Raw genomic sequence first — 27,887 nt, forward strand, 5'->3', positions numbered from 1 at the left:
AGTATTTCCTTGTTTGCTGTTTGTTCCATTCCATTTCATTAAAAATATGTTCACCGGGGGCCACTAATAAATAGATCTTAAAACCTACTATGGGTAAAGACTAGCAGTTTAAAGAGCACTGTTCTACGATCTAAGTCACAGATTCTGGCCTTCCTGGCAATGGAAGGAAGCATAGAATTGGATTCCTAACTGGAATCACAGAACCTCCCACTGTTTTGGGTACAAAACTGGGATGGTAGAGTTTATTCGTCCATCAATTATTCACAGATAGCTCTTGGACTCCTCATGTGTACTACCCAGTATTAAGTGTCAGTGGAAGAGAACAGGCCTAGAAAAGCAAGAGGCCTGGATTCCAATCACCTCCATTTGCTGGTGATCTTGGTTAAGCCTCATCAGTTATCAAAGACTCAGTTGCCTCCTTTGTAAAATGGGAGTAATAGTAGAGAAATCAATGAGCCAAAGTGTGTAAGATTTAGCACACTGTCAGGCTCCTAGTAAGTACTTAATACAGGGGTTCTCAAGGTGTGATCCCCAGGCCAGCAGCATCCCCGTCACCTGAGAACTTGTTAGAAAAGCAGTTCTCGGTTCTCATCCTAGATTGACTAAATCAGCAACCTCAGGAGTGGGGCTCTTCAACAAGTCTTCAAGGTGATTCTCAGACACTCTCAAGTTTGAGAACCACAGGCTCAACACATGGTAACCATTGACAATTAGTCCCTGAGGCTGCAGAGACAAGCAGTGGGGACACGTCGGAAATATTAGTCAACTGAAGTGCCAGTGGCACGCAAAGGTAAAGGATCTTAGTCCTGACTCCTCCTCCCTCCTCCCGCAGCACCTAGAGAGCTCGCTGATTGGTGAAATCCCTCCGGAGAGTCACCACCCAACCAACCCCGGAGACAGAAAACTGAAAGGGGTGGGACCGAGTGTAGCGACAGCGGCGCACCTATTGGCTGTAGACCATGCCGCAGAGAGGGGCGGAGCTGCGCGTGCGCACAGCCGAGGCGCGCCCCTGAAGGCGGTTGAAAGATGGCGACTGTCGCCGAGCTCAAGGCTGGTGAGTGCGCGTGGGCCGTTTGCCGGGTGAAAGGCGTCTGGCCTTCCTCTTGTGAAAAGGATGGAACGAAAGGAGCGCGCGCGAAACAGAGTCAGCCTTTCCGGGGGCGCGGGGCTCGTTCTGCGGCGTCAGGGTCGGCAGAGCGTCCGACTGGTGTGGCGGCCGCTGCGCCCGGGCCCTGTGTGAGGGAAGCGGTCGCACTGGGGCAGTTTTGAAATCGGCTTTGAGCTGGAGCAGGAGCTGCGGGACCCTCATGTGCCCGAGGGGCCTGCAGTCCTGCACGTTGGGCCTCTGGGCGCATTTGTGAGACCGCTCTCGGGCCGAAGCTTTGGGCCGCTCGCTTCATGTGGGACTGAGTGATGACAGTACCCACAGCCATTATCGGGGTTAGGTACAATCCCAAACCGTTAGCTTAGTTGTCACTGAATCCTTGCAACAATCCGTGAGGTGCGTCCCGCTCTCCAGGGGGAAAAACTGGCGGTGGGAAGCTGCCTGGCCATTCTCCTGGAGTTTTTAACAGAGTTCCATAAAGGTGCGAGTCGATTAAGCTGGAAACGTTTGTTCACCGTTGACTTTGTGTCATCGGATGTCCAGACAAATGATAGTAATTATAGTTATAAGCGACAGAGCCTTAAATGTCAAGCACTACCCAATCCCAGTATTGCCTAATAGATCCTGTGTCACAATCTCATGCCCATTTTATAGACTGGGAAATAGAGGTGCCGAGAGGTGAAATAGCTCGCGCAAAGCGCCTTAGCTAGGAGGCCCATTGTGGGAGCCTAGATCAGCCGCACCTGAAGGCCAGGTCTTAATCCCTGGGTGATACCGCTCCCCAGTTAATAAAACCAGTTGAGTTTTCAGGGAACTTGGGATCCAAATCAGTAATTCTTAAAGTTTTGGCAGGGAGGGGTTGAATCCCTTTGAGAAGAGGATGCTGGAAGCATTGACGTAAATGTGTGTTTGGGCGACGGGCTGGTGAATAGTCCTGGAAAAGGCATGCCTTTATCCACAAGAACAGACTTCACAGGAATCCCGTCTCGCTCCCCGCAGGGAATACGTAACACATGTGATATTGCATCAGCTCCAGAGGATTTATCTTTTTTTTTTTTTTTTTAAGATTTTTTTCAGTTTATTTATTTATTTTGAGAGGGAGAGGGACAGAATCGCAAGCAGGCTTTGCACTGCCACCACGGAGCCCGATGCCAGGGCTCGAACTCACACGAGATCGTGACCTGAGCCTAAATCAAGAGTCAGAGGCTTAACCCACTGAGCCACCCAGGCGCCCCTCTTCAGAGGATTTAAAGATACTGCGGGGAGGGGGGCACCTGGGTGGCTCAATTGGTTAAGCCACCCGCTCTTGATTTAGGCTCAGGTCACGATCCTGCGGTTGCGAGTTGGAGCCCTACGTGGGGGCTCTGCGCTGACCGTGGGGAGCCTGCTTGGGATCCTCTCTCCCTCCCCCTCTCCTGCTCATGCGTTCTCTCCCCCCCCCCCAAATAAATAAACTTAAAAAAAAATAAAGGTATTTTGGGATATTAAGGCAAGTTAAGAATCTCTTTCTGAAGTTGTTATAGCACCGTGTTTTAAACATAATAGAAGGAAGGGCAAAATACTACAGCACCCCAAAAGAAGATGTAACTCTGGGGTTTAGGAGTGAGTGTCCTTCACAGATCTAGGGAGCCCTTTATGTTTTTTCTGCGTTGCCCAGTTCTGAATATGCTCTGTGTTGAAGAGAATCTCAGTGACAATGTGTTTCCCAGTCAGTTATCGTACATTGTATGGACTTGGGCCTTTTTGAAGCTTGCACATCTTTGCATCTCCCTTGGTTCTGCCTCCGAGAGGTGGAGCTCATCGTGTTGGAGAGGGCAGCTGAGGCGTGAGCTGGCGATGAGATGGACAGCCTAGATTTCCTAACTCCAGCTTCATTAGTTCGCATTTCTCTGCTGAGTTTGAGGCCGTGCTGTGTGCACATACAGTCTTTGGGACAGGATCCTGGCCAGCGAAAACTCTCCCGTCTACTTCCAAAGATGGAGTTAAAGAACGGGTTCGGTTATGATCCCAAGACTGTGATAAGGCTGGACCTTCCTTTTATGGGCCTGTTACAAAGTCTGATTGGGTGATAACTGTACCTGCCAAATAGGTTGAAGGGATGATTTAAAAACAAGGAGCAAGAAAGGTTAAAATTCAGTCTAGATTGTATCTCTGTAATGGAATCCTAAGACCCAGGTTTTTGTTGTTGTATAATAAAGCTTTAAAGGAATTTTATGACAAACGGATAAGTTCTTTGGGCTCTGTTTATGAGTTTTTCTTTATGTTGATGTACTTATTTGGTGCCTTGGGTAGGGCACAGTATATATTAAACTATGTTTATTACACCCTGTATTATAATGCTCCCAGGTAGAGTTTTTGAGCTCTTACTGTGTTCTAGGCACTGTGGGTGAGAGGTGTTGATTGTCTGGGTTTGTTACTTAGCCTTGAGGGACAATGTGAACGAAGAAGGTTCCAGATCACTGCAAGGAATGGTGCCAATTCAGCCCTGTGCCCGTCAGTATCTATACTAACATTTATAGGTAAATCTCATTATCATAACTGATACAGCAATCCGAACCTTGCTCCTCAAGAAGTTAGATTACACTCAACATATATATCCCCGATGTCTCAAGGTGGCAGTGATAGATTTCCAACTAGGCTAATCTACGTGTTAGATTTCTAACTAGGCTTATAATTTCAGAATCCTGTTGTTTTTTAGGAAATTAACTCGTGTCTTAAAAAAACAAACACAGAAATACCTTTTTCCTCTGAATGGGCCATTCCCCAAGGGTTCTGGATAGCATAGGTTTTTATCAAAAGACAACATATTCCTTCCTTTTATGGAATGCGTTCATTGTCTTTAATCATCTTTCTACACCAGAGATTTTCGTGACATATAGAACCTATCTGCAGTGCTGAACACTCTTGAAAACATATGAGACAGTAAGGGTTAATTTCAGGCCCTGGTGAGCTAATTCTATGCTCCCTTTTCCTCCCTCACTAAAGATGCATACCAGACTATAGCTACTGACAGTGATGATGTTAGAAAGATAAACTTGAGTTTGCTTAAATATATTAAAATAGCAAATCATTGCAACTTGAGAACTTTATATTTTTATTACAAACATGAATTGTGGTAGCTAATTGGATAACTTCCATTTAGCACATTGTTTAGATCGAAACAGTGGGTATTAGGCCACTTTGCTAGTTACACATTTTTCTTCTAAGTATGCCTGAGAATTGAGGGGTGCCTGGCTGGCTCAGTTGGTGGAGTGTGCGACTCTTGATCTCAAGAGTTTGAATGAATTCGAGCTCCATGTTGATGTAGAGATTACTTAAAAAAAAAAAAAAAAGAGGGGTGCCTGGGTGGCGCAGTCGGTTAGGCGTCCGACTTCAGCCAGGTCACGATCTCGCGGTCCGTGAGTTCGAGCCCCGCGTCGGGCTCTGGGCTGATGGCTCAGAGCCTGGAGCCTGTTTCCGATTCTGTGTCCCCCTCTCTCTCTGCCCCTCCCCCGTTCATGCTCTGTCTCTCTCTGTCCCAAAAATAAATAAACGTTGAAAAAGAAAAAAAAAAAAAAAAAAAAAAAAAGAATGACCAAATTTGTTCTATAATTGAAACATAATATTTTATATTTAACAGTTTTAAAGGACACCTTGGAGAAAAGAGGAGTATTAGGGCACTTAAAAGCAAGGATCCGAGCTGAAGTTTTCAATGCCCTGAATGATGAAAGTGAACCCCGACCGCCGTTGTCTCATGAAAACCTTCTAATTAATGAATTAATTCGGGAGTATTTGGAATTCAACAAATATAAGTATACAGCATCTGTCCTCATATCAGGTAAGAGGTTATTGTTACTTACCTGAAACAACATCTGCTTTTTCCCTGCCCTCAATTCTCAGAAAATGTTTACGCTGGAAATCCGATTCCATTACCACAGTGTCATCTGAGTGACAGGGACATAAACATCTCATGGGTTCTTTCCATAGCTTGAACAAGTTCTCATGGGGCTTATTGTATTGTAGGGGAAAGTAAATAAACACTAGGTGCACCCTTTGAAAAATCGCCTGATACTGAGAATAAGCAGTTGTTGACATTTTGTTTGCTGCTAGCTTTTTTCTATAGATATACTTTAAAAATACAGTTTTGATGTATATAGTTTTTGTTAAAAAATATGAAACACTAGAGATAAAACTTTAAAATACTGCTACTATTACAGGTGAGGGATATAGGCAAATGTGTGTAAAAGCGTGATATTTAAAATGGATTAGGAAGGAGTTTACTTTCCTATTGGGGGTTAACCTTGGTATTGGGGGGAGGAGATGGACAGTTGAAGAGACATTTGTCTGTTAAATTTTATTTGTGAAGAAAGTAAAGAACTGAAAGGAATGCACGGTAGTCAAGACTTTGCTCTGGGCTGAGGGAGAAATGGGATTGGAAGGATTGCACCTGTATCATTTGATGGCCTTGTTTAAGGTTTGCTCTGTGCTTTAAGATTGTTTCACCTCTCATTAAAGAAAAGAAACCATGAAGTAGATTTTGGAAGAGACAATGAGTTCTTTGAGATGCTGGAACTTTGATTTAACAGCCCTTTTATTGATATTCTAGATGTCTTACTTAATGTTAAGCGTATACCTTAACTGAGTAAAGACCAGGATTTTTAGTGGTCTAAGGATCTTCAGTATCAGTATCCACTTTCCTCAGTTTGTTACAGATGGCTACCTAATACTATTAGTACTCAGAGAAGAAGAAAATTGTGAAAATAGAATGAATGCGGTCTTGGACTTGGGCTCCCCTAAAATGAAATATGGTAACCATCATTTTAAGTTTCATATTAAGTGTCTCGGCTTTGTTCAAAAACTGAGGTATAGTTAACAGTACAATATACCTTTTTTAGTATACACTTTGATGAATTTTACCAAATGCATAGTTTTGTAACTACCACCTCAGTTACAGTCTCGATGTAGAGTATTTTTATCACCTCAAAAAATTCTCTGCCCTGTTGTGGTCAACTTCTTTGTCTACCCCCATCCCTAGCAACCACTGATCTGTTGTTTTCTGTACCTGTCATTTGCCTTTTCCAGAATGTTATAGAAATGAACCCATTCAGGAAGTAGCCTTTTGAGTCCGCTTCCTTTCACTTAGCATAATGCATTTGAGATTCAGCTGTGTTGGGTTTTTTTCCCCCTGAATAGCACTCATGTGTATGGCTGTGCCGATTTTATCCATTATCGCCAGTGGTTTGTAGTTTTTGGCAATTATCAAGCTGCCATAAACATTCACACACAAGTTTCTGTGTGAAAGTAAGCTTTCGTTTCTCTTGAGTAAAGAGCTAAGAGTGGGATTGCAAGGTTGTGTGTGGTAAGTACATGCTCACCTTTGTAAGGAATGGCTCAACCCGTTTCCAAAGTGGCTGTGCCATTTTGCCTCGCCTACTGAAAATCTGAAAAGTCTGTATACCTGGTGAGTGGTTCTTATCAAAATCATATGTGCTTTTTAGATGAATAAAGACACCTGATTTTTCCTCCAGAATCTGGTCAGCCTGTAGTACCATTGGACAGACAGTTTCTCATTCGGGAACTAAATGCGTTTGAAGAATCAAAGGATAACACGATGTAAGAACTTTTTTTTCTATAATTTGTTTATTTTTTATAATTTACATTCAAGTTAGTTAACACATGATGCAACAATGATTTCAGGAGTAGATTCCTTAAGCCCCTTGCCCACTGAGCCCATCCCCCCTCCCACGACCCCTCCAGCAACCCTCAGTTTGTTCTCTATATTTCAGAGTCTCTTCTGTTTTGTCCCCCTCCCTGTTTTTATATTATTTTTGCTTCCCTTCCCTTATGTTCATCTGTTTTGTATCTGAAACTCCTCGTATGAGTGAAGTCATATGATATTTGTGTTTCTGTGACTAATTTCGCTTAGCATAATACCCTCCAATTCTTTCCACGTAGTTGCAGATGGCAAGATTTCATTCTTTTTGATCGCCGAGTAATACTCCATTGTATATATATATATATATATACCACATCTTCTTTATCCATTCATCCATCAGTGGACATTTGGGCTCTTACCATACTTTGGCTATTGTTGATAGTGCTGCTATAAACATGGGGGTGCATGTGTCCCTTTGAAACAGCACACCTGTGTCCCTTGGATAAATACCTAGTAGTGCCATTGCTGGGTCGTAGGGTAGTTCTCTTTTTAATTTTTCAAAGAACCTCCACACTGCTTTCCAGGGTGGCTGCACCAGTTTGCATTCCCACCAGCAGTACAAAAGAGATCCTCTTTTCTCTGCATCCTTATCAACATCTATTGTTGCCTGAGTTGTTGATGTCAGCCTTTTTGACAGGTGTAAGGTGGTATCTCAGTGTGGTGTTGATTTATATTTCCCTGATGATGAGTGATGTGGAGCATTTTTTCATGTGTTGGTTGGACATCTGGGTGTCTTCTTTGGAGAAGTGTCTGTTCATTGTGCCATTTTCTTCAGTGGATTATTTATTTTTTGGGTATTGAGTTTGATAAGTTCTGTATGGATTTTGGATACTAACCCTTTATCTGATATGTCGTTTGCAAATATCTTCTCCCATTCCACCAGTTGCCTTTTAGTTTTGCTGATTGTTTGCTTCGCTGTACAGAAGCTTTTTATTTTGATGAGGTCCCAATAGTTCATTTTGCTTTGGTTTCCCTGCTCCCAGAGACGTGTTGAGTAAGAAGTTGCTGTGGCCAGGGTCAGAGAAGTTTTTGCCTGCTTTCTCCTTGAGGATTTTGATGGCTTCCTGTCTTACATTGAGGTCTTTAATCCATTTTGAGTTTATTTTTGTGTCTGGTGTAAGAAAGTGGTCCAGGTTCATTCTTCTGCGTGTCGCTGTCCAGTTTTCCCAGCACCACTTGCTGAAGAGACTGTCTTTATTTCACTGGATATTCTTTCCTGCTTTGTCAAAGATTAGTTGCCCATACATTTGTGGGTCCATTTCTGGGTTCTCTCTTCTGTTCCGTTGATCTGAGTGTCTATTTTTGTGCCAAGAACTTTTTTTAATAACTTTTTTTAAAATAAAATCTTAAAAATAAATTTTTAGATAGTGTTGTATTGGAGTCATAATCACATAGTGGTGGTTTTATTTCATTTTAACTCAGCAGGTATTTATTTGGTTCGAGTGTGTGTCTAACACTGCACCAAATCCAAGGTATGTAGCAATAAACAAGATAAGGCGTCTGCTCCCTGGAGCTAAAATTCCCGTGGTTTCAGAGGACTGAGCAACAGTCCTGCTAAGGGTCACGTTTCTTGGTTTCTTGGTCCATACCCCACCCCCCCACTTTTATTTCCCATCTGAGACTATCTTTTATCACTTGTTTCCTTACTCACGCTGAACTCTTCCTCCCGATTATTTCCTTCACTTCAACTTAGGATCCCTCCAAAACCCAATCAACTTGTTTTGACCATTGAACTTAGTGAAAACCAACCCTCTGTTTTCATTTTGTTACTGTCCCCTCTTTTGCCCTCTCTGCATGTTAAATTCTCCTATCACCGTTTATACTGAAACTCTGCCCTTGAAAGGAAGGGTGACCACTTTTGAGTAGTTTCTTGGTTCTTTTCTTACTTCAGAGTTGCTTAAACTTTTCCCAGAGAATCCCTGAACGGCAAAAATAAAATAAAATAAAATAATAATAAAATAATAAAAATAGAATGTACGTAGGAGGCCAGAGGACATGGCTCAAAGCAGCCTTTCCATTAGCAAGAAATTTCTTTGAAATATTATGTTTTCTCTTTTGAAAACTTTATTGAATTTTTCTCTTTCTACTTCATGATATAATTGTTCTACCATAAAAATGTTATAAAGGACATACCAATTAAATTGAACTTTCCCACAAGTCTTTGCACAATGAATGTTCTAGGATCATACTCCACCTTTACCCTGTACTTTGTCCCAAGGACCTGGCCCCAAGAGTGGCTGTATATTGTGTATTTCCAATTTGAGAAGCTCAGTTTCACTGGAGTTTCTGTGGCATTTTGTAATACTGACTCTTCTCCCTTAAAACACCTATTGTCATTTGTCTTTTATGACCTTTACTGTGTTAAGTTTTTCTTTCGCTAACAGTGTTCTCAATTTCTTCATTGGCTCTTTTAGGCTTCCTTTAAATTGTGACCACTCAAGTTTTGTCCTTAACAAAACTTTTCATCTTGTCCCCTCGCCCACTTTTCTGAGTATGCCTGAGTCTTTAATGGTGCCTCTGAGCTGTGACTCCACTTTAAATCAAACACATGCCCTAAGTTGTGGGCCCACATTTCTGCTGGCATCTTAAACTTTACCGTGTCCAAAAATTAAATCTGCTGTTTTCATCTCCTTAAACCCCCCTCGTAGGTTCCTCATGTAGCCATTTGGGTCTTAAACTCAGAGTCCATTTATGTTTGTGGCTCCAGCTCCTTTCTCCACCAGTCACTTTGCACATCGCATCCCTTCTACCTCTGCGGTATCTCCCATCCACTCCCGCTGCCCCACGCTGTGTTGTTCAGAAGCCGTCTGCTTTCTCTGTCTCTAGTCACTTTCTTTGCCAACTTACACTTCAAACTGCCAGCAGTTTGCTTTCTGAAAGACAGTTACTGCTTTGTTTAAAAACACTTCTGTTATGAAGTTTTCAGATTTTAAAAAGTAATATGGATTGTAAGATTGAAATTTTCTCACCCACAAAAGTAACACACACATTGACAAAAGTAAATGTGTGAGATGATGGGTATGTTACTTAATTCGCTGAGGAGAATTCCTTTGCCGTGTGTGTGTGTGTGTGTGTGTGTGTGTGTGTGTGTATATATATATGTATACATAAATATCAAGTTATCACCTTATATAGTTTAAATACCTTACAATTTTATTTCTCAGTTATACGTCAGTAGAGCTGGGGGAAAAAAGGTAAAATGGTAAGTATACCACATACTAGATACATGTGCCAGTGTGAGTGTAAAGTGGTTTTCCACAAACACATTCATATTTTTCAGAGAAACTTAAGAGTTTGCACACAAAGTAGGATAAAGTCTAAAATAGCCTTATGTTAGATCAAGCCATGCCACCGAATGAGTTTGCCAAATTTATGAAGAAGACTAGTTTTCAGAGTTTCTGTGTTTTAACATTGCAAATAAAGTATTGTAAGGCCGAACCTGAAAAAATATTCTCCTTTTTTTTTTTTTTTTTTTTAATTTTTTTTTTTTTTCAACGTTTATTTATTTTTGGGATAGAGAGAGACAGAGCATGAACGGGGGAGGGGCAGAGAGAGAGAGGGAGACACAGAATCGGAAACAGGCTCCAGGCTCCGAGCCATCAGCCCAGAGCCCGACGCGGGGCTCGAACTCACGGACCGCGAGATCGTGACCTGGCTGAAGTCGGGCACTTAACCGACTGCGCCACCCAGGCGCCCCAGTATTCTCCTTTTTTAACTTGTATTTTTTTTATAAATTTTTTTTTAATGTTTATTTATTTTTGAGAGAGACAGAGACAAAATGTGAGTGGGTTGGGGCAGAGAGAGGGAGGTGCAGAATCCGAAGCAGGCTCCAGGCTCCGAGCTGTCAGCACAGAGCGGGGCTCTAACTCACGAGCCATGAGATCATGACCTGAGCCGAAGTCGGTCGCTCAACTGACTAAGCCACCCAGGCGCCCCTTAACTTTTATTTTTAAAAAAATCTTAGTATCCATGAATTTGTGGATTAAATATACTAGTTTTTTGTTTTCTAATAACATTTAAAAATATCTGAATCTGGGGGCGCCTGGGTGGCGCAGTCGGTTAAGCGTCCGACTTCAGCCAGGTCATGATCTCGCGGTCCGTGAGTTCGAGCCCCGCGTCGGGCTCTGGGCTGATGGCTCGGAGCCTGGAGCCTGTTTCCGATTCTGTGTCTCCCTCTCTCTCTGCCCCTCCCCCGTTCATGCTCTGTCTCTCCCTGTCCCAAAAATAAAGAAACGTTGAAAAAAAAAAAAATAAAATAAAATAAAAAATAAAAATATCTGAATCTTAAAATTTTAAATCTTAAAAACTTTATTGATGTTAAGAACAAGATTGTTTAAATTTAAAAATCTTCTTGAACCAATTAGCTCTTTGGGACACATTGGTTTAAAATAAACGAAAAGACCTATTTTATGTTCCTGGATTGTAAGATATATTCCTTTCATAAGAGTTGAGGCATCTTAAATAGAGAAACTTACTTTCCTCCTTTCCTTGTGTTATGAAACAGTTGGCATGCAAGGAGTTACTTATTGCTGCGTAACACACTGCCCCAGGATTTGGTGGCTTGTAACAACAAACATTTATTATCTGTGGTCAGAAATCTCTGGGTGGGGCTAGTGGGGCATTTCTCAGGAGATCCGCTTAAAGGGTAGCCAGGGACGTCGTCATCTGAAGACGTGGCTGGGGCTGGAGGATCCCCTTCTGTGTGGCTCACTCACATGGCTGCTTGCACGAGACTCCATTCCTTCCATGTGTACCATTCGCTAGGACAGCTTGAGTGTCCTTATGACGTGGTGACCCAGCAGAGAAGGCAAGGAGGAAGCCGAGGGGCACGGTGGTTTGTGACCCAGTCTTGGAAGTTGCACAGCACTCTCATTTAATATGTTTTTTGGTTCAAAGAAGTGACTTGAGCCCACACTCCAGGAGAAGGCAGTTAGGCCCCACCTTTTGGAGGGAAAGGAATGTCATACTTTAAGCTATCACACCAGCTAATAAATAGTTGTCCCCAAAAACTCAGTTAAGTTGTATTTTCAGTGATGAGATTGGAAACATTTCTGGTGGGCTTCTGTCTCTCCCATCGTCAGCCGCATAGCTTCCGTTTGTGCAGGGATGCTCGTGTACATCTCTGAGCAGTATATTGTAATGCAAAGAGTATGGGACTTGGGATTCAACTGGAAAGTTTACTTACTATCTAAGGAATCTCCAGGGGCGCCTGGGTGGCTCAGTCCATTAAGCATCCGATTTCGGCTCAGGTCATGATCTCACAGTCTGTGGGTTCGAGCCCTGTGTCAGGCACTGTGCTGACAGCTCAGAGCCTGGAGCCTGCATCGGATTCCGTGTCTCCCTCTCTCTCTGCCCATCCCCTGCTCATGCTCTGTCTCTCTCTGTCTCAAAAATAAATAAAAACATTACAAAAAATTTAAGAAATCTCCAGCATATCTTCCCTGAGCCATGGTTTTCTCACGTATAAATTGGGGATGATGATTATGACATCTATAGGGCGAAGATAGAATGGAGAGAGATTTGGAAACTGTAAAAATCACTTTTTCTTTAAACTGCCTGCCCTAAAAATAGCTTATTAAATATTAGTTCTTACCTGACTCCTGAACAGCTAACATTTATATGCCATTTAATATGTGCCAGGCATGGTTTTAAACCCTTGACATTTATGAACTCATTTAGTCCACAATAACCCTAGGAGGTAAGGACTACACTTATCCTCATTTATAGAGGAAAAAACATTTAAGAGGCTGGGGACATTAAGAATCTTGTTGAGGTCAAGTGGTAAATCCAGGATTTGAACCCAGGCAGCCTGGCTCTTGAGACATATGACCTAATTTGACAAGGATTTATTCATCCAGCGTTTCCTGAATACCTGTTGTATTCAGACAGTGCTAGGTACTGGGAAGTCTTACACTGGACTTTAAAGTTGAAAAGCTGAATTCCTATGTATTGTTTGACTTTGTATTTCAGTTTAGTTGATGTTTAACTTGGTAACATGGGTTCTCTGGATTTTTAAATTGTCTTTCGAGTTAAATGGTACTCTTAAATTTAAATATTTTTTTTAAATGTTTATTATTAAGACACAGAGAGAGAGTATGAGCATGGGAGGGGGAGAGAGGGGGAGAGACACAGAATCTGAAGCAGGCTCCAGGCTCTGAGCTGTCAGCACAGAGCCCGATGTGGGGCTCGAACTCACAAACCGTGAGATCATGACCTGAGCCGAAGTCAGACACGTAACTGACTGAGCCGCCCAGGTACCCCAAATGGTACTCTTAAATTTAAAAAAGCATGAATAGTTTGTGATTTGGATAGTAACCCTGCATCTTCTTTAAGTATAGAGAATTACCTGGCCATTCAGGTGGCAGAGGCTGCCTTAGAGTAGAGTTTTGGGGGCGCCTGGATGGCTCGGTTGAGCGCCCAACCTTGAGTTCAGCTCAGGTTGTGATCTCAAGGTTATGAGATGAGCCCCGAGTCGGGGTCTGTGCTGAGCCTGGAGCCTGCTTGGAATTCTCTCTTTCCCTCTGTCCCTCTCCTCTGTGCGTGCATGCTCGCTTTCTCTCAAAATAAACATAAACATAAAAGAGAGGTTTGTTTTAAGCTTTTCCTGTATCTATAATTTTAACTGATTGTGGTTTTCTTCCTGCTATAGACCTCTTTTATATGGAATTTTAGCTCATTTCTTGCACGGAACTAAGGAGGACCTCCAAAATCCATTTTCGAGAGGGTCTTCACTTCAGCCTCCAAACCCAGATCTTGGCAGACAACCTAGCGGAAGAAGGCAAAGGGGTATGAATTTCCTGAACTTCATCATTTTGCTGTCAGCACGTATATTTTCTTAAACATTTCTCTCTGGAATAGTTTTTCTTGAGCTTTTGAGTCATAGTTTAATTCTACTTACACTTAATACAGTTTTGGTCTGTGTTACTTATCATCCTAAAAACAAAATGCTTTTTGGAAGGAGAATCTGGAGGGGAATGACTGGACAAAATTCTCAGATATTATTTCTATACAGAAGTTTGGAAAAACCTGATTTTCACATAGATTTGTACTCTTTGGAGCAGGTTAGATTATTGGTATACTGAACAAATAGCATTTTATCAAATCATCACTTCCCCCCCTGAAAAGTGAGGAAAGATCTCTGCTTACAGATAGAGAAGCCACATGTTTCTGTACCCTTTGCATTTTTATTTAAAAAAATTTTTTTAATATTTATTTTTGAGAGAGAGAGAGAGACAGGCAGACAGCATGAGTGGGGGAGGGGCAGAGAGAGAGGGAGACACAGAATCCGAAACAGGCTCCGCGCTCCGAGCTGTCAGGGACCCGAACCCACAAGCTGCGAGGTCATGACCTGAGCCAAGTCAGACTGACTGAACCACCCAGGCGCCCCCTCCCCCACTTTGCATTTTTAGAATACTGTTTGTGGAAGACTGGCAGCTACCTATAAATAACGAATTCTTAGGAGGACAGCCTCGGTTTCTTTCAGAATGCTCCCTCTTCACATGAGCTTTCTGTTGTTTTGTTCACATCAGCAATAGGCTGTCAGTTTGCTAATCTGAGCTGAGTGGTTTATTAGCTCCTCCTTTCCAGCTTCGGTTGAGTTGACCTCTTTCTTTTTTTTTTTTTTTTTTTTTTTTTAATTTTTTTTTTTTTTTTCAACGTTTTATTTATTTTTGGGACAGAGAGAGACAGAGCATGAACGGGGGAGGGGCAGAGAGAGAGGGAGACACAGAATCGGAAACAGGCTCCAGGCTCTGAGCCATCAGCCCAGAGCCTGACGCGGGGCTCGAACCCACGGACCGCGAGATCGTGACCTGGCTGAAGTCGGACGCTTAACCGACTGCGCCACCCAGGCGCCCCGAGTTGACCTCTTTCTAAGGCCGGTCATAGGTGGGGCTCAGGCAGCAGATTAACAGAACAGCTATAGCCCTGGAATGTGGAAAGAAACTTGTAGAAACCTCTGAAATACAGATCGCCCTTGGTAGTTTTCATAAGCTGCTGTGAGCAGTATTGATCATGCCAAATGCTTGCTGTGTCTCCTCGGATCTGAAAGTGAAGTATTTGTGAGGCAAGGCAACCTCTTGAGGAGGTGATTTCTGATTTCACTACGAGTTATCCATTATCTTAGAATGCTGAGCTGATAGACCGTTGAAAAAGAAATCATGCCACCTCCTTACTTTATGCTTGAGCAAACCGACCCTGAGAAGTTAGGTGACGCCTCTGAAGCCTGCAGCTGATCATTTTTAGCCGAGTACACTTTTCGCGGTTGTGAGGAACTGTCATGAGTGCCTACTGGCCGGCGAGTACTTAAAACAATTACGTGAGTAAATGTCGAAACGTTCAGATAATACAGTGTAAACTTCCCTTTCATCTCTTCCGTCTTGTCTCGGCCCGACTCCCCACTTTCCCTCCCTTCCACGGAGGGAAGGCCCCCGTTAGCAGGTCGGCAGGTCTCCCTCGGGATCCGTTTCCTGTGCATTTATGTATTCTGCTCCTGTGCCTGTCCTCCTGCAGTTGGCTTTTCTTCACTTGTCCTGTCAGCACGTGGACATCCCCTTCTACCTCGTTCTTAACTTCGTGTAGCATCGCGTGGCTTTGCTAATCATTCTTTACCGATGTGCTGTTATGTATTTAATTTTTGGCTTCTACCATGTAGCGGTATAGAATTACTTCCTGCCCACACAAGTGTTTGTCTTGTGCCGATGCCCAGAAGTCCAGTTGCTGGTTCAGAGCATGTACGTACTAAAAAATGTAGTACATACTGTCTGATTCCCCTCCAGAGCGGCTTTACCCGTGACGTGCCTACCGAGAGTGCACGATAATCGCACTTTCTCCGTGTAATTGCCACCAGGGGATGTTATACACATGAACACTCGCTCACGCGGCAGACCCGCGACACGGGTATTTTCATTCCCATGAGGGAAAATAATCTCTGGAGAAAGGACGTTTCTGGCTTGCAAGCTTTTCATTTTTATTTTCTTCCCTTGTACGACGTAGTAATTCAGCACTTGCCTACAACACCTGGTGCTCATCGCAGGTGCCCTCCTTCATCCCCATCACCTCTCCCCCCCCCCCCCCAGCCGCCTCCGTCGGTGTGCTCTCTCTAGTTAAGAGTCTCTTTCTTGGGGTGCCTCTCTTTTCTTCCCCCTCTGCTCGTGTGTTTTGTTTCTTAAATTCCACATAGGAGTGAAATCATAGAGTATTTATTCTTCTGACTGACTTCGCTTAGCATAATCCTTTCTAGCTCCATCCATGTGGTGGCCCCGCTTGTAAGCTTTTTCTAATCGATCTCATTCATGGCTAATGGCTAACAACAAAGTTACAAGGAACAGAGTATTTCTTAACTGAGTTCTGTTGTTTTGAGATGTGGGTCACAGAGTAGCAAGTTGTGGCTTCACACCTGGGAGGTGGGAGGGCTGGGGAGTGGAAGAGAGAGGGAGGGACAGAGCGAGCGAGCCAAAGAGGGAGAGGGAGGAGAGTGCATGAGTTACTCTGGGGCCTTCAGAGACTCCGCTTAGAGTGAGTAAACCTTTGGGCGCTTACTCTGTGGAAAGCTCAGAAATGAGGATGGCAGCTGAACTAAAGAAGAACGTGATTTTGCAAGTTATTTTTCTTGACCGTCAAAAATTTTCTTGATAACAATGAACTCTTTGTGCAATGATTAAAAACAAATTTTTTTTAATGTTTATTTTTGAGAGAGAGAGACAGAGAGGCAGAGCGTGAGTGGGGGAGGGGCAGAGAGAGAGGGAGACACAGAAACGGAAGCAGGCTCCAAGCTCTGAGCCGTCAGCACAGAACCCTACGCGGGGCTCGAACTCACAGACTGCGAGATCATGACCTGAGCCAAAGTCGGACGCTTAACCGACTGAGCCACCCAGGCGCCCCTGTGCAATGATTTGTGAGGAATTATCAGCCCAAAATTGCATTGTGTCCCAGTCGCACACTCGAGTATTCTGTTTACTTTCTGGATTCTAGCTTACTGTTTGACGGAAATGTGTTTGATTTGACAACATTGACAAGGTTATGGAGACATGAAAATAATTATTCTTCCGATTACAATACCTGATCTCTACAGAAGCTCATCCGACTGAAACATAAAACACTTAAAATGAAATTCTCTTTTATTTGAACACAAGCCTAAAGCATTCCAGCATGAAAGCACTTCCTTTATCAGAGCTTTCAGAGTGCTGAAAAAAAGAGGGTTTATGTAGACACTCTCACCTTTGGAATGGTAACCAGTTCATTAGTGGTGCTGGTATTAGTGCTTGAAATATGGAGGCAAAGTAGTTTTGGGTATAAATAAAAAACCAGATATCTCATAGCAGAGAAAATCATTAACGGAGCTTGATAGCCCATCTGTAAGGTACATGCATAACAACTTCATTTCTTTACAGTGCTTTTCTAGAAAACCTGAAATGGTTGTGGCCTCAATTTTGTTCTGTCCAGCAAAGCTGCCTAAAAATGAGGGAGGTAGTCATCTGTGATCCAGACCAGTAGTCTCCCATTTTTCATGAGGGTGATCAGCTGTGGTGGACTAGTGGGAATGGGTGTAGAAGCAAGTTGTCTTCAGAATTAGAAAATCCAGGGGCGCCTGGGTGGCTCAGTCGGTTAAGTGTCAGACTCTTGACTTCGGCTCAGGTCATGATCTCCTGGTTTGTGGGTTCGAGCCCCACATTGGGCTCTGTGCTGACAGCTCAGAGCCTGGAGCCTGTTTCAGAGCCTGCTCCAGATTCTTTGTCTCCCCCTCTCTCTGCCCCTTCCCTGCTCATGCTCTGTCTCTGTCTCGCTCTCTCACACAAAAATAAACACTAAAAAAAAATTAAAATAAAGAAGCATCAAGAAAAGAAAATCCAGTATGTGCTTGTGGTGCTAAAATTGCGTATTTCTAACAACTGCCTAGATTTGTATTCTTTTTCTCTTGTCATCCAGTTGTCATAAAAATGGGTTTTTCCACTGTAAAAAGTGTCTGGGGAATATTTTCAGTTCTTCACAATTCTCAGAATTTAGTCTTTGCATTGCATTTTTGTTGCATTTGATTCTTTTAATCTAGAACACTTCTGCCCTCTACCCCTTTGCCTCCATGACAAAAGAAATTCAGCAGAAGTGACTAGGGCCCCTTCTATTGCCAGAGCACAGGGGGTGGTCACTGGGGCCTTGGGCGTTTCTGAACTCTTCCTGGAGCTTTATTGTTGTGTTTTTGACTGAAGATTTTCTACAATTTCTGCAATACTTTTCTGATTTGGGTAGGAAGATGTAAACTGCTAGTTTTTTTTTTTTCTGGCCACAAGAGGGTGCTGCCGAGAGGCATTTCTGTTTGAAGAAGTTTCTTAGTTCTTAGTTTCAAAGGTAGAACTTAGTTTCCAAGTTCTTCTTAGTTGAAGAACTTAGTCATCCTTCAAAATGCTCATTGAACACTGTCCTTGCAAATTCCATTCCTTACGTATCGTGTAAGAGAAGTTTATAACTACTACTTACCCATGGGTTTCCTCCAGGATGCTCTCTGTTCCACCCTTGAGAGTGAGTCTTCAGTACTAAACATTTCCGATTTCCTCAATAATGGTTTAAAAATGGTGAGTTCCTTTCTTTGTCCCAAGTCACCTGAAGAACTCCTACAATATCAGGGGCGCCTGGGTGGCTCAGTCAGTTAAGCGTCTGACTTAAGGTCAGGTCATGATCTCGTGGTTCACAAGTTCAAGCCCACTGTCGGGCTCCGTGCTGACAGCTCGGAGCCTGGAGCCTCTTTCGGATTCTGTATCTCTCTCTCTCTCTCTCTCTCTCTCTCTCTCCCGCCCCCCCCCCCCCGCCTCCTTCTTTCTGTCTTTGTATCTCAAAAATAAACATTTGAAATCTCTTTCAAAAAAAGAACTCCTAGGGGCGCCTGGGTGGCGCAGTCGGTTAAGCGTCCGACTTCAGCCAGGTCACGATCTCGCGGTCCGTGAGTTCGAGCCCCGCGTCAGGCTCTGGGCTGATGGCTCAGAGCCTGGAGCCTGTTTCCGATTCTGTGTCTCCCTCTCTCTCTGCCCCTCCCCCGTTCATGCTCTGTCTCTCTCTGTCCCAAAAATAAATAAACGTTGAAAAAAAAAAAAAAAAAAAAAAAAAAAGAACTCCTGTAGTATTCAAGATACAGCATTCAAAAATACACGTAGATATGTCTGCACACTGCTTATTTTGACTTGGGATAAGTACTGACATTTGTTTCTGTTAATTTCAGATGACCACCTAAGAAAGGAGAAGGGGAGTATTAATAATATTGAAGATCCTCTTGTTTCTCAAGCAGTAAAGAGATGACATTTCCATCTGGGGTGTCTTTTGTCTTAAAATTATGTGTATTCAGTACCATATTTATTCTGCCAACATTACCAAAATACGTCACTAATGTTTGTACTTTGTAGAAATTCGAGTTTCTGCAAAACATTTAGCCCCTCCTGTTTTACTACATTTGTGAATAAAAACTAACTTATAGCTTCCAGCTTCTTGGATTTGACTTGAAAGAGAAAAAAAAATACTGTTTTCAGAAGGTATGATAAAGTTTTTTCAATTTGTAAGAGCTAAAGGGATTTTATTAGTACCTCTATGTTCTTAAAAAAAAAAAGTTCAGGCCTTTATAGCCATATGCTCTGCTCTTTAACAAGGTTACATTAATTAAATTTCCTTCGGGCTGGAATTAGGTGGATTTGTAGAAAAATCCATTCATGTTCTGAGAAAACATTTAAAAGAACACTAAAGCCAGAAAAAACTATTTTCTATAAACTTTGTTTTTTTCCTTATGATTAGTGGTTTTTCAGATAACCATTTATAATTAGGTTTAGATATCTGAATTACTATCTAAATTTGAACTTTTAAACTAGGTAACAATGTACTTTTTCTTTCCTTGGACCATTTTGGCTTCTATTGGAAGATTTAATTAAAATGAAGAGGGGGAAATAATTTTTTAATTTTGCTGTAAGTAAAACAAAGAGTTTATTTCATTATATAAAGAATGTGGAGTAAGCATGAAGAGACAGGCTTTAGGAGAAATACCAGAAGGCACTTTTTAAAAGATGGCATTGTGTAACCTCCGTGTGGCCTTCAGCTGTGCACTTACAAGGCGAGCTACGCCAGGGGCCGTCACTACCTACTCGGGCTCCGGAAGTCTCATTAAATGCCAGTTTTTCGTTCTTGGGATAAAAAAAAAAACGGTAAGAGCTCTTAGTGTGCGATCTCTAAAATGCTATTTTGATATTTATTCAGACATTTTTATAACGTGGAGTCTCCAGACCGATATCCCTGACAACACCTGTTACAATAGCGCCCAGTCGGCCGGAAGTCGCAAAGCGTGTTCTGGGCGTGAACTGCGCAGGCTCCCGTTTACTGACCGCGTTTAGCTTGAACAGTGTCCACAGGGAAAGTGATCATGGCTGGAGCCGGAAAAATTGGCGTCCTCTTCAGGGTGCGGACTCTGTGCTGCCTGTGGAAATTACTGACACTTATTATTGACTTCCTGTGCGGTGGTCAGCGTTCAGTCCTTACACCCTAACCAAGAATTTTTATCTGAGTGCCAAAAGTTTAAAGAAGTCCCCTCAAGACATACTTGACAAGTGAGAGGATTTTGCGAGGCCCTATTGATGAGCTAGAATTACTTACATAGATAAGTGCCATCAGGGCTCATTTCCATTTTTAAAATTAAATCTGTAATCTATGGTAACAGTTATGAATTCCGTTGTATTGGGTGTGGGGATATGAACATCTGAATTCTTCTCAGAAGACTTGGTTTACATGCAAGGATGTTGGCAATGGACGCTAAGTTTACCTCAGGAATTACAATCATGCAGGACTAGATTAAGAAAAAATTCTGGACTTTATCATTTTGGATACTGATACAAAGTCATCACGATAGAAGCTGAACAGAATTGTCGCGTGTAGTCGATAGTGCTTTTGTATGCATTGTCCTGTCATTTGTTTGCACCCAGGCCACTTTTATACTTTCGACGTATCATTTAATAAAAAACACTGGAGCAACTCGTCTTTGTGCAGAGGCTGTTCCTGTGCCTGTTCGGTCATCAAGAGGTGGACGCCAGGCCAGGACGGGAAGAATGGTTGGAGGCGGCTCCCCAGGCCCCCCCTTCCCCCTGCAGGCTCCCCGGCAGCCTGGGTGGAGGGTGGAGGGTGAAGGGAGGGAGCTGTGCCCCGCGTGTGCCCTTGCCATCAGCCACCTCACCTGCCACACTTACTCTTCACCCCGGGGGCTGGCGGGGACGGTGTTGTAACCGGGACGAGGCCATTTAGGGCTTCAGAAGAGCATAGGCAGCACTCCTTTTTTATATTTGGAAAAAGGGAAAACCACCTATTTTCAAAAAACTAAGATTTTTATGATTTCCACAGAGGACCTTAGGTTGAGAAAAGTGTACTCCAGAAATGTTTACACTCAGGATATTTGAACTGTGTCAATTAATTTATAAGCCAGTAGTTGAAGAAGGTGCATGGGCAGAGATAGCAAAAAAAAAAAAAAAAAAAAAAAGATCTGAATACAGAGGACCCATCAAGCTCTTGTCCTCTAACTCAAAAAACTAAATCTGCATCACTGCTGGTGGTGTTCATGGGTTATTAAGGAGAAGTTGTCTTCCAGAAATACAGAGAAGTTTTAGGGGAAGACTTGGATTTACACAAAAATAGGATGGGAATTGGGACTGAAGAGGGATTTAGGAAAAGTGGAAATCTAAAACTTGGGCAGTTAAAAAACAGCAGGAACAGAGGTGGCGTTTGAAGATGATAAATTTAGCTTAGCATATATGTTTGCATAGAGTAAACTAATAGCTTTATAATTATGTGCAAGAATGCATTTGTATATGACTCGCATGCCTGTATGATTATATAAAATTTGATGTGTTCCTTTAACCTAAAGCCAAGTGTACACGAAGGATTAACATTTGTGAGAATATGCCTTTAAAGGCATTTAGGACAATCCTCCCCAGCCACTTGGGTATTTGATTTTTGTAACAACCGTTCTGCAAGGATTGTGTGGTCTTCATTAATTTTTGTTCTTTAAATAAAAGGTAAAACTACCTCTAAAAAAAAAAAACAAAACCTTATTTCTTGAATATAACGTGCACAGAGTTTCCATACGCCACCTATCCCCACACTCGCAGCCTCCCCCATTTTTAGCAGCATTCCCCCCCCCCCAATCAGGGTGGCACGTTTGTCCCAATCGATGGACCTGCACTGACCACATTCTCACTCAAAGTCCATAGTTCACATTAGGATTCATTTAAGGTGCTGTTCATTCTATGGGTCTGAACAAATATATCATGACCTGTATCCACCATTATAGTATCATGCACAGTATTTTCACTGCCCTAAACGTCCTGTGTTCTGCCCATTCATCCTCCCTCCCCCCAGGCCCTGGCAGCCCCAGGTCTTTTACCATCTTCATAGTGTTGCCTTTCTCAGAATGTCAGATCTGGAATCCTGCAGTGTTTGGTCTTTACAGACCAGCTCCTTTCACGTAGGAATATGCACCTAAGATTTCCTCCATGTTTTCGTGGCTTGAGAGTTGGTTTGTTTTTTAGCACCAAATAATAGTGCGTCACCTCAGTGTCCCACGGTTTGTCCACTCACCTGCTGAATAGCATCTTGGTCGCTTCCAAGTTTTGGCAATTCCGAACAAAGTTGCTATAAACCAAGTGCAGGCTGCAGTATGGACGTAAGCTTTCGACTCGTTTGGGTAAGTCCTAAGGAGTATGATTTGCCGCATCATATGTCAAGAGCGTGTCTAGTTTGGGCAGGCACTGTAAAACTCCTCTTGAGAATTTTAGGGGCCTTCCTGATAGAGAATCTGGAGGTACGAAGGCGCCATGGGTGGAAATGGATGAAGGAAAGAGTGTCGTAAGTCACTCTGCCGTGGGGTCTTGTCTTGGAGAAGTGTGGAGCCGTCATGACTGAAACAGAAGTGCCTTTTTGCAAGAGCGATCGAGCCAGGCTTGTGGCCAGGAATGACATCCCTTCATTCACAAGAAGGCACGGTCCTGTGCAAATCTTGGGCTGGAGGCCTTGAGCGCTGATACCCTTCTACATAATTAGGTCGGTTGACCCCGATCTTTGATATCATTAAAAACTCACATTTTTGAGCTTTTTTGCTAAAAGGAAAAGACCGAGAGAGAAATTTCCCCTCTGCCATCTTGTTTCATGAGTTTATGGAAACTCCCATTACACAGCACCTCAAAGAAAAGACAAGCCAAGGAAACTTACTGGACAGCTCTCAGAGTAACACTTTTTTTAAAAGTATTTTTCCCCCTTGATCTTAAAATAACTGGCTTTTTGAGCCATGAGAAATAAAACAGGCATTTGCTTTAATTACTGTAACAATGCACTTTTGAAGATTCAAACGTCTGAGCTTTGGCACTGGACACCTATTTAATGAATGACTGTCCCTGAGCACTGGTAGAACGTACCAGAAAGGTATGGAATGCTTTATATAAGGCCTTCACATATGTTGTCCTGTTTAACAACCCAGTAAGGTAGTTGAGGCAAAGATTCTGTCGCTCTGTGCTCCTCCTTGAGAAAACACAGGCTCAGTTCACGGACTATTCTGTGGCTTCAGAATAGAGAGAGAGCAGGCTTCAGAAAGCAGGAGAGCCTGAGGAAGTGATCAAGAGGGTCTGAGATACTCTGGGGAGCCGGGTGGCTGGAGGGGGGGGACGGGCCGCCCTGGCCATCAGGCACCCAAGGCCTGTGGTTTCAAGTTGGCTGGGAATAATAGCTAACAGGAAGCTGCACAATATGTCCGTTTCACATGGATCATCTCAACAACTGTTTACCAACAGCCAGGGCATAACTGCTGCTCTTCCCATCTCACAGATAGGGACACTGAGGCACGGAGCAGTTAAAGGAATGGCTCCTGGCAGAACGGCGACAAAGGGGGCACCGGCCACTAACCTCGGAGACCTGTCTTTAGCCTGCAGGCCAATTCACCTGGGCATCTCCCTTTCCCTTTAAAGTCCTTCTGGAAGCGAATCATGGCAACGGTGGGCTCCAGTCCCATCGGGAGCCTGGGCAAATCTCTTCGCTGCTCTGGGACCTCAGTTTTCTCACCTGCAAAATGGGGGTGATCAGGCAAGCCCCCTCCCCCATCCGATCCGGTTACCCAGGGAGGGGTTGTGGACCTAGGTGGGGTGCGTGCGAAGCCCGGAGCCCGGCGGGGGTCTTCCCAGCTCCTCCGACCCCCTCCCCAAGCCCTGTGGCTGGGAGTAGCTGGGGCCCACGTGGGCCCGCGCGGCGCAGTCGCAGGGGCCGGAGGCAGCGCGCCCTCCCCCGCGCCCGCCGCGCCGGGAGGCCGCTCCGCACCATATTTAGTCAGGGGGAGCGGGCAGCCCCGGGCTGGTATGCGGCGCTGGGGATTCCTGCAGGAAGGCGCCCGCGCCTGCCCTTTTTGGGTTGTCGCCCGCCCAGCGCCCCCCGCCGCGCCCGCGGAGGGAGGACCGGCCCGGGGACCCGGGGCCCGTGCGGGGCGGGGAGCGGGGCGCGCGGGTCCCCGTCCTGGCGCGGGGCCAGCCCACCGCCGCGGCTTCCTTTTATGGCCTGTGTGCGTGCGGGCGACGGAGCCCGGGAGAAGACGGAGAGCCGGGGAGAGAGCCGGCGACGGAGATCCGGAGCCAGAGACGCAGGGCCAGAGATAGAGGGAGACAGTGGGAGACGTCCTGGAGAGACACAAAGCCAGAGACCGCGGGAGAGGTCGGGAGAGACACAGGCCAGAGGCAGAGGGAGACAGAGGAGAAAAGTGAGAGACAGAGACATACAGAGTGACCGCAAGGCAGGAAGAAAGAGTGATGGAGAGTCACTGCATCAGAAGTATGGGAGAGAGACGAACAGATTGACAGACACAGGCAGAGGAGGGGAGGGAGGGGTCCTACGAGAGAGGGGAGCAGGGGTGAAGTTTTAAGCAGCTTCTTCATTTGCAGGAACTTCTTGGGCGGGGGAGGAAGAGTTGGGAACTTGCAAGGGTAGGGTCGCACCCACTTTCTCTTTGCATCCTGACTCACACCTTGCAAGTCACATAAATATACCCTCCCCGACACACACACACACACACACACACACCCATTTTTCCGCTGCAGAGACTGAGGCTCAGAGCAGGGAAGTGACTCGCCTGAGGTCAGGCAGTCAGCGAATGGCACATCCGGGCCTCAAGTCCCTGCAGCAGGTTGTTGGGTCCCCCCCCCCCCAACTTTTTCTTGTGGGTGGAGGTGGAATAGCAAGTTGGGAAAAATAAAAACTTCCCCTTCCCAAACGATTCCCAGCCGTCGGGGGCTCCTGCCTTGCACTTTGCAAAGTTCAAAAAATCCCCTTCCTCTACCCTTCATGCAGTGCGGCCGGCCCCCTTTCCAGGCACTGGATGGCGAATAAAAGGGGGAGCGGGGCTGGGAGGTGGCAATTCAGACCCCCACATTTGCCCCTTCCGAGGGGAAGGAAGCGGTTAAAATCGGGGTCGTGCACTGACTGAAGGGAGACCTTCTCAAGCATCTCCCCTCCCCGCTCCCAGACGCTGATCGCTCGGCCCCTTGCTCTGGGAATCAGAGCCTCGGTGAGTGTTCCAGAGCCGGGTTGGGGGGGGGGGCGGTGTGAGACACCGGCCCGAATTCTTCTGTGGGGAGCGCCACAGCCCCCTGGGTCCCCGCCACGTGTGCGCCCCTGTCCCAGCGCCGCCGCAGGTGAGGCCAGGAACGGCACAAAACGCCGCGCTTCCCGGGCCCTGCAGGGGGCGCTGCGGAGCCAGCAGCCTGGGACCCTCCCCCCTCCTCCCCCCCGGGGCCGCCTCCTCTTTCCCACCGGGGGCAGCTCCGGGTCTATAAAGAGAGGCTTCCCGGGCGAGCCGGGAGATTTGGACGCCCCTGCCTGGGAGGTGTGCCAGATCTGAGCTCTCCACCCGGTTTCTTCTCCGCTGTCCCCCCAGTTGGAGATCTGTAAGTAGGGTGGTACTGGGGGGGGGTGGGCAGCTGGGTAGGGGTCATCCTACAGGGGCTGGGGAGCAGCAAGGTGTTTCTGTTGCCATCCTTGTCATACGGTCAAGGACTCTGGTGAGGAGGTGGGGATTCACAGTTTTCATTTCTCTGCTTCATCAACCTAGGTTTTCCCCAAACCTCCATCTCCCCAGGTGGCCAACCAGAAAGTGCCACCTTGGGGGTACTTGTTAAAGACAAAAATTCCGGGCTCACCTCCAGTTACACTTGAATCTCCAGAAAAACTGTACTTAAAAAAAAAGGAGGAATCCCAGATGATTCTTATGAGGCACATCTGGGAGATATGTGATCCCTTCAAATCTCAGAGGAGCAGCTTCCATTGGCTTCTAACTTTTATTCTAGGCACAGATAAAGTACAGCTGAACTTCCCTAGAAAGTCATTTCCAATCACAGAGGCGGGCAAAGTAACGCTCTGAGTGGATTTGGAAGCCTGGCTTAATTCTGTTGAAAACGTGCTAAATCAGTGAAAAACACGTGGGCAGATGCTTCGCAGAAAGGGGAGTGCGTTTTTCATCAGTTTAGAGGATGTGTTTGTTGATCACCCTAGAAAGGGAGGGCTGGTTATGATGCAGTTGATTTATCACAGCCCAGTTTTCTTCCAGACTCCCCTCCCCCATTCCAAAGTTAAAAAAAAAAAAAAAAATCTTATCCAGGTTGACCCCAAGGGCTTCAAATACCCAGACAGATGGGACAGTTTCGATTTGCATCCATGACCTGCAGGTGTGTTAAGTAAGAGTGCCCTGGGATTTCCTGTGAGTAGCTGGCACCCATGTTGCTCTGAACGTCCCCACAAAGTGGACCAAAGTGAGAAAAAGTCTGGCTGATGTCTGTTTCAGTTTTCCCCCTGCACAGAGAGCTGGTGGGGATTTTGCTGCCTGAGGAAGGGCGCCATTCAAAGCTATGCTGATCAAGACGTTAGAGAAAATAGTTAGAAACCCAAGGAGAGGGTTTGGTTACAGTGTTAAGAACTCAGAGATTAAATGGTTAAGTGGCCAGGGTTTGGCCAAGGGAAGGCAGGTGGATTGTTAGTAAACCGATTTGCGTAGTTGTGTTTTGCTCTGTCTTCTCGATTGGTTTAGTTTCCTTAAAGATACCGATGGAGAGGTTTTTCTGTTTTGTTTGTTTCGTTTTTACAGAGAGGGAACTGGAAGGTGCTGGGCTGAAAGGCATTGGATGACAAGGTGTAAAATAGGTTGAATTTCTGTGGTAGGAAGTCTTCCATTGGTGCTTTTCCATTGAGATAGGCACCACTGATGGGATACTTATGTACCAGGCACTGTAGCCGTGTTCGATTTAATTTCTCTCATTTAAATGCTGCAATAACCTTTTAAGGAGGCACCATGATGCCTGTTTAGTCAAAAGGCAGCTGAGGCTCGGGGAGGTTAAGTAACTCGCCCAGCATCACACAGCTAGCAAGTGGTGGAACCCATTCCTGGGTCTGTCTGATACCAACGCTATGTGGTCTTGACCCACCACCTTTTGTCTTTACCATGAACAAAACGTCTTTTGGAGTCAAGTTTCTGGGGGGACCAAATGCTTCCGGAAAGCAAGGGTTTATCATCTTCTCTCTGGAGAAAACATAAGCTGACCTTTTGGGAATTTAAAATAAAACACACCATTTGTCCCCTGGTGGTGTGGTAATCTAGCTGGGGCTGATGGGTAGACTGCCATCCCAAGAGTCTAACTCATGAACTAGACGAGCTTTCTCCAAGAAGCTTCTGGGGCTCGCCTGGTACCCACCGTGGTTTTTTATTTTCGCATCTGAAATAGACGTGTTCTTCCGTACAAGGTATTTGTTATGGATTTGTTATCATTGCTTTTCTGTCCGAGGGCTGAGATTGAGGCAAACATGGCCATGTATGGTAGTGTTTTCCATGAGGCCATACCCGGCTCGCTTGCAAATTAGCGTCGTAACACAGCTTTGTTGGTCGTGACCCTGGGGGATTTCTTGGCCCTTGTCCTTCCCATTTGGGAACAAGTGGAGGGGCCCGGAGGAGAAGACATTTGGGAGGAAAGGAGGATTATTTTTCCCTGCTCCTCTCTTATTTGGAATTTTTTTTTTTTAATTAAAAAAAGGTTTTTAGCCACTCGGGTTTAT

The 27,887-nt window shown here is 44.8% G+C and overlaps 2 protein-coding genes across 8 annotated transcripts in view; both read left to right on the forward strand.

Moving 5' to 3' along the window:
• The first annotated feature begins 947 nt into the window (after positions 1-947).
• CEP20 (centrosomal protein 20) lies at positions 948-20,795 on the forward strand. 4 transcript variants are annotated; one of them, XM_045460054.1, is made up of 6 exons: positions 948-1,054; positions 4,725-4,922; positions 6,613-6,697; positions 13,450-13,586; positions 19,009-19,031; positions 20,028-20,795. In XM_045460054.1, the coding sequence occupies exons 1-6, from the start codon at positions 1,027-1,029 to the stop codon at positions 20,037-20,039; spliced, it is 483 nt and encodes a 160-aa protein (XP_045316010.1). In that variant the 5' UTR covers positions 948-1,026; the 3' UTR covers positions 20,040-20,795. The 4 variants fall into 4 exon arrangements, 3 of the variants coding, with proteins under 3 accessions (XP_045316010.1, XP_045316008.1, XP_045316007.1); XR_006708009.1 differs by having other exon boundaries at positions 949-1,054; positions 19,009-19,315; XM_045460052.1 differs by having other exon boundaries at positions 949-1,054; positions 19,009-19,119.
• Positions 20,796-25,601: 4,806 nt separating this feature from the next.
• The window catches only part of MYH11 (myosin heavy chain 11), a 126,192-nt gene continuing 123,906 nt past the window's right edge, over positions 25,602-27,887 (forward strand). For all 4 annotated transcript variants that reach the window (XM_045461423.1, XM_045461424.1, XM_045461425.1 and 1 more), the window contains exon 1: positions 25,602-25,732. The gene's annotated coding sequence lies outside the window, so the exon portion shown is untranslated. The remainder of the gene's footprint in view (positions 25,733-27,887) is intronic.

This window comes from Leopardus geoffroyi, chromosome E3, assembly GCF_018350155.1.
Source record: "Leopardus geoffroyi isolate Oge1 chromosome E3, O.geoffroyi_Oge1_pat1.0, whole genome shotgun sequence".
Classification (NCBI taxonomy): Eukaryota; Metazoa; Chordata; class Mammalia; order Carnivora; family Felidae; genus Leopardus; species Leopardus geoffroyi.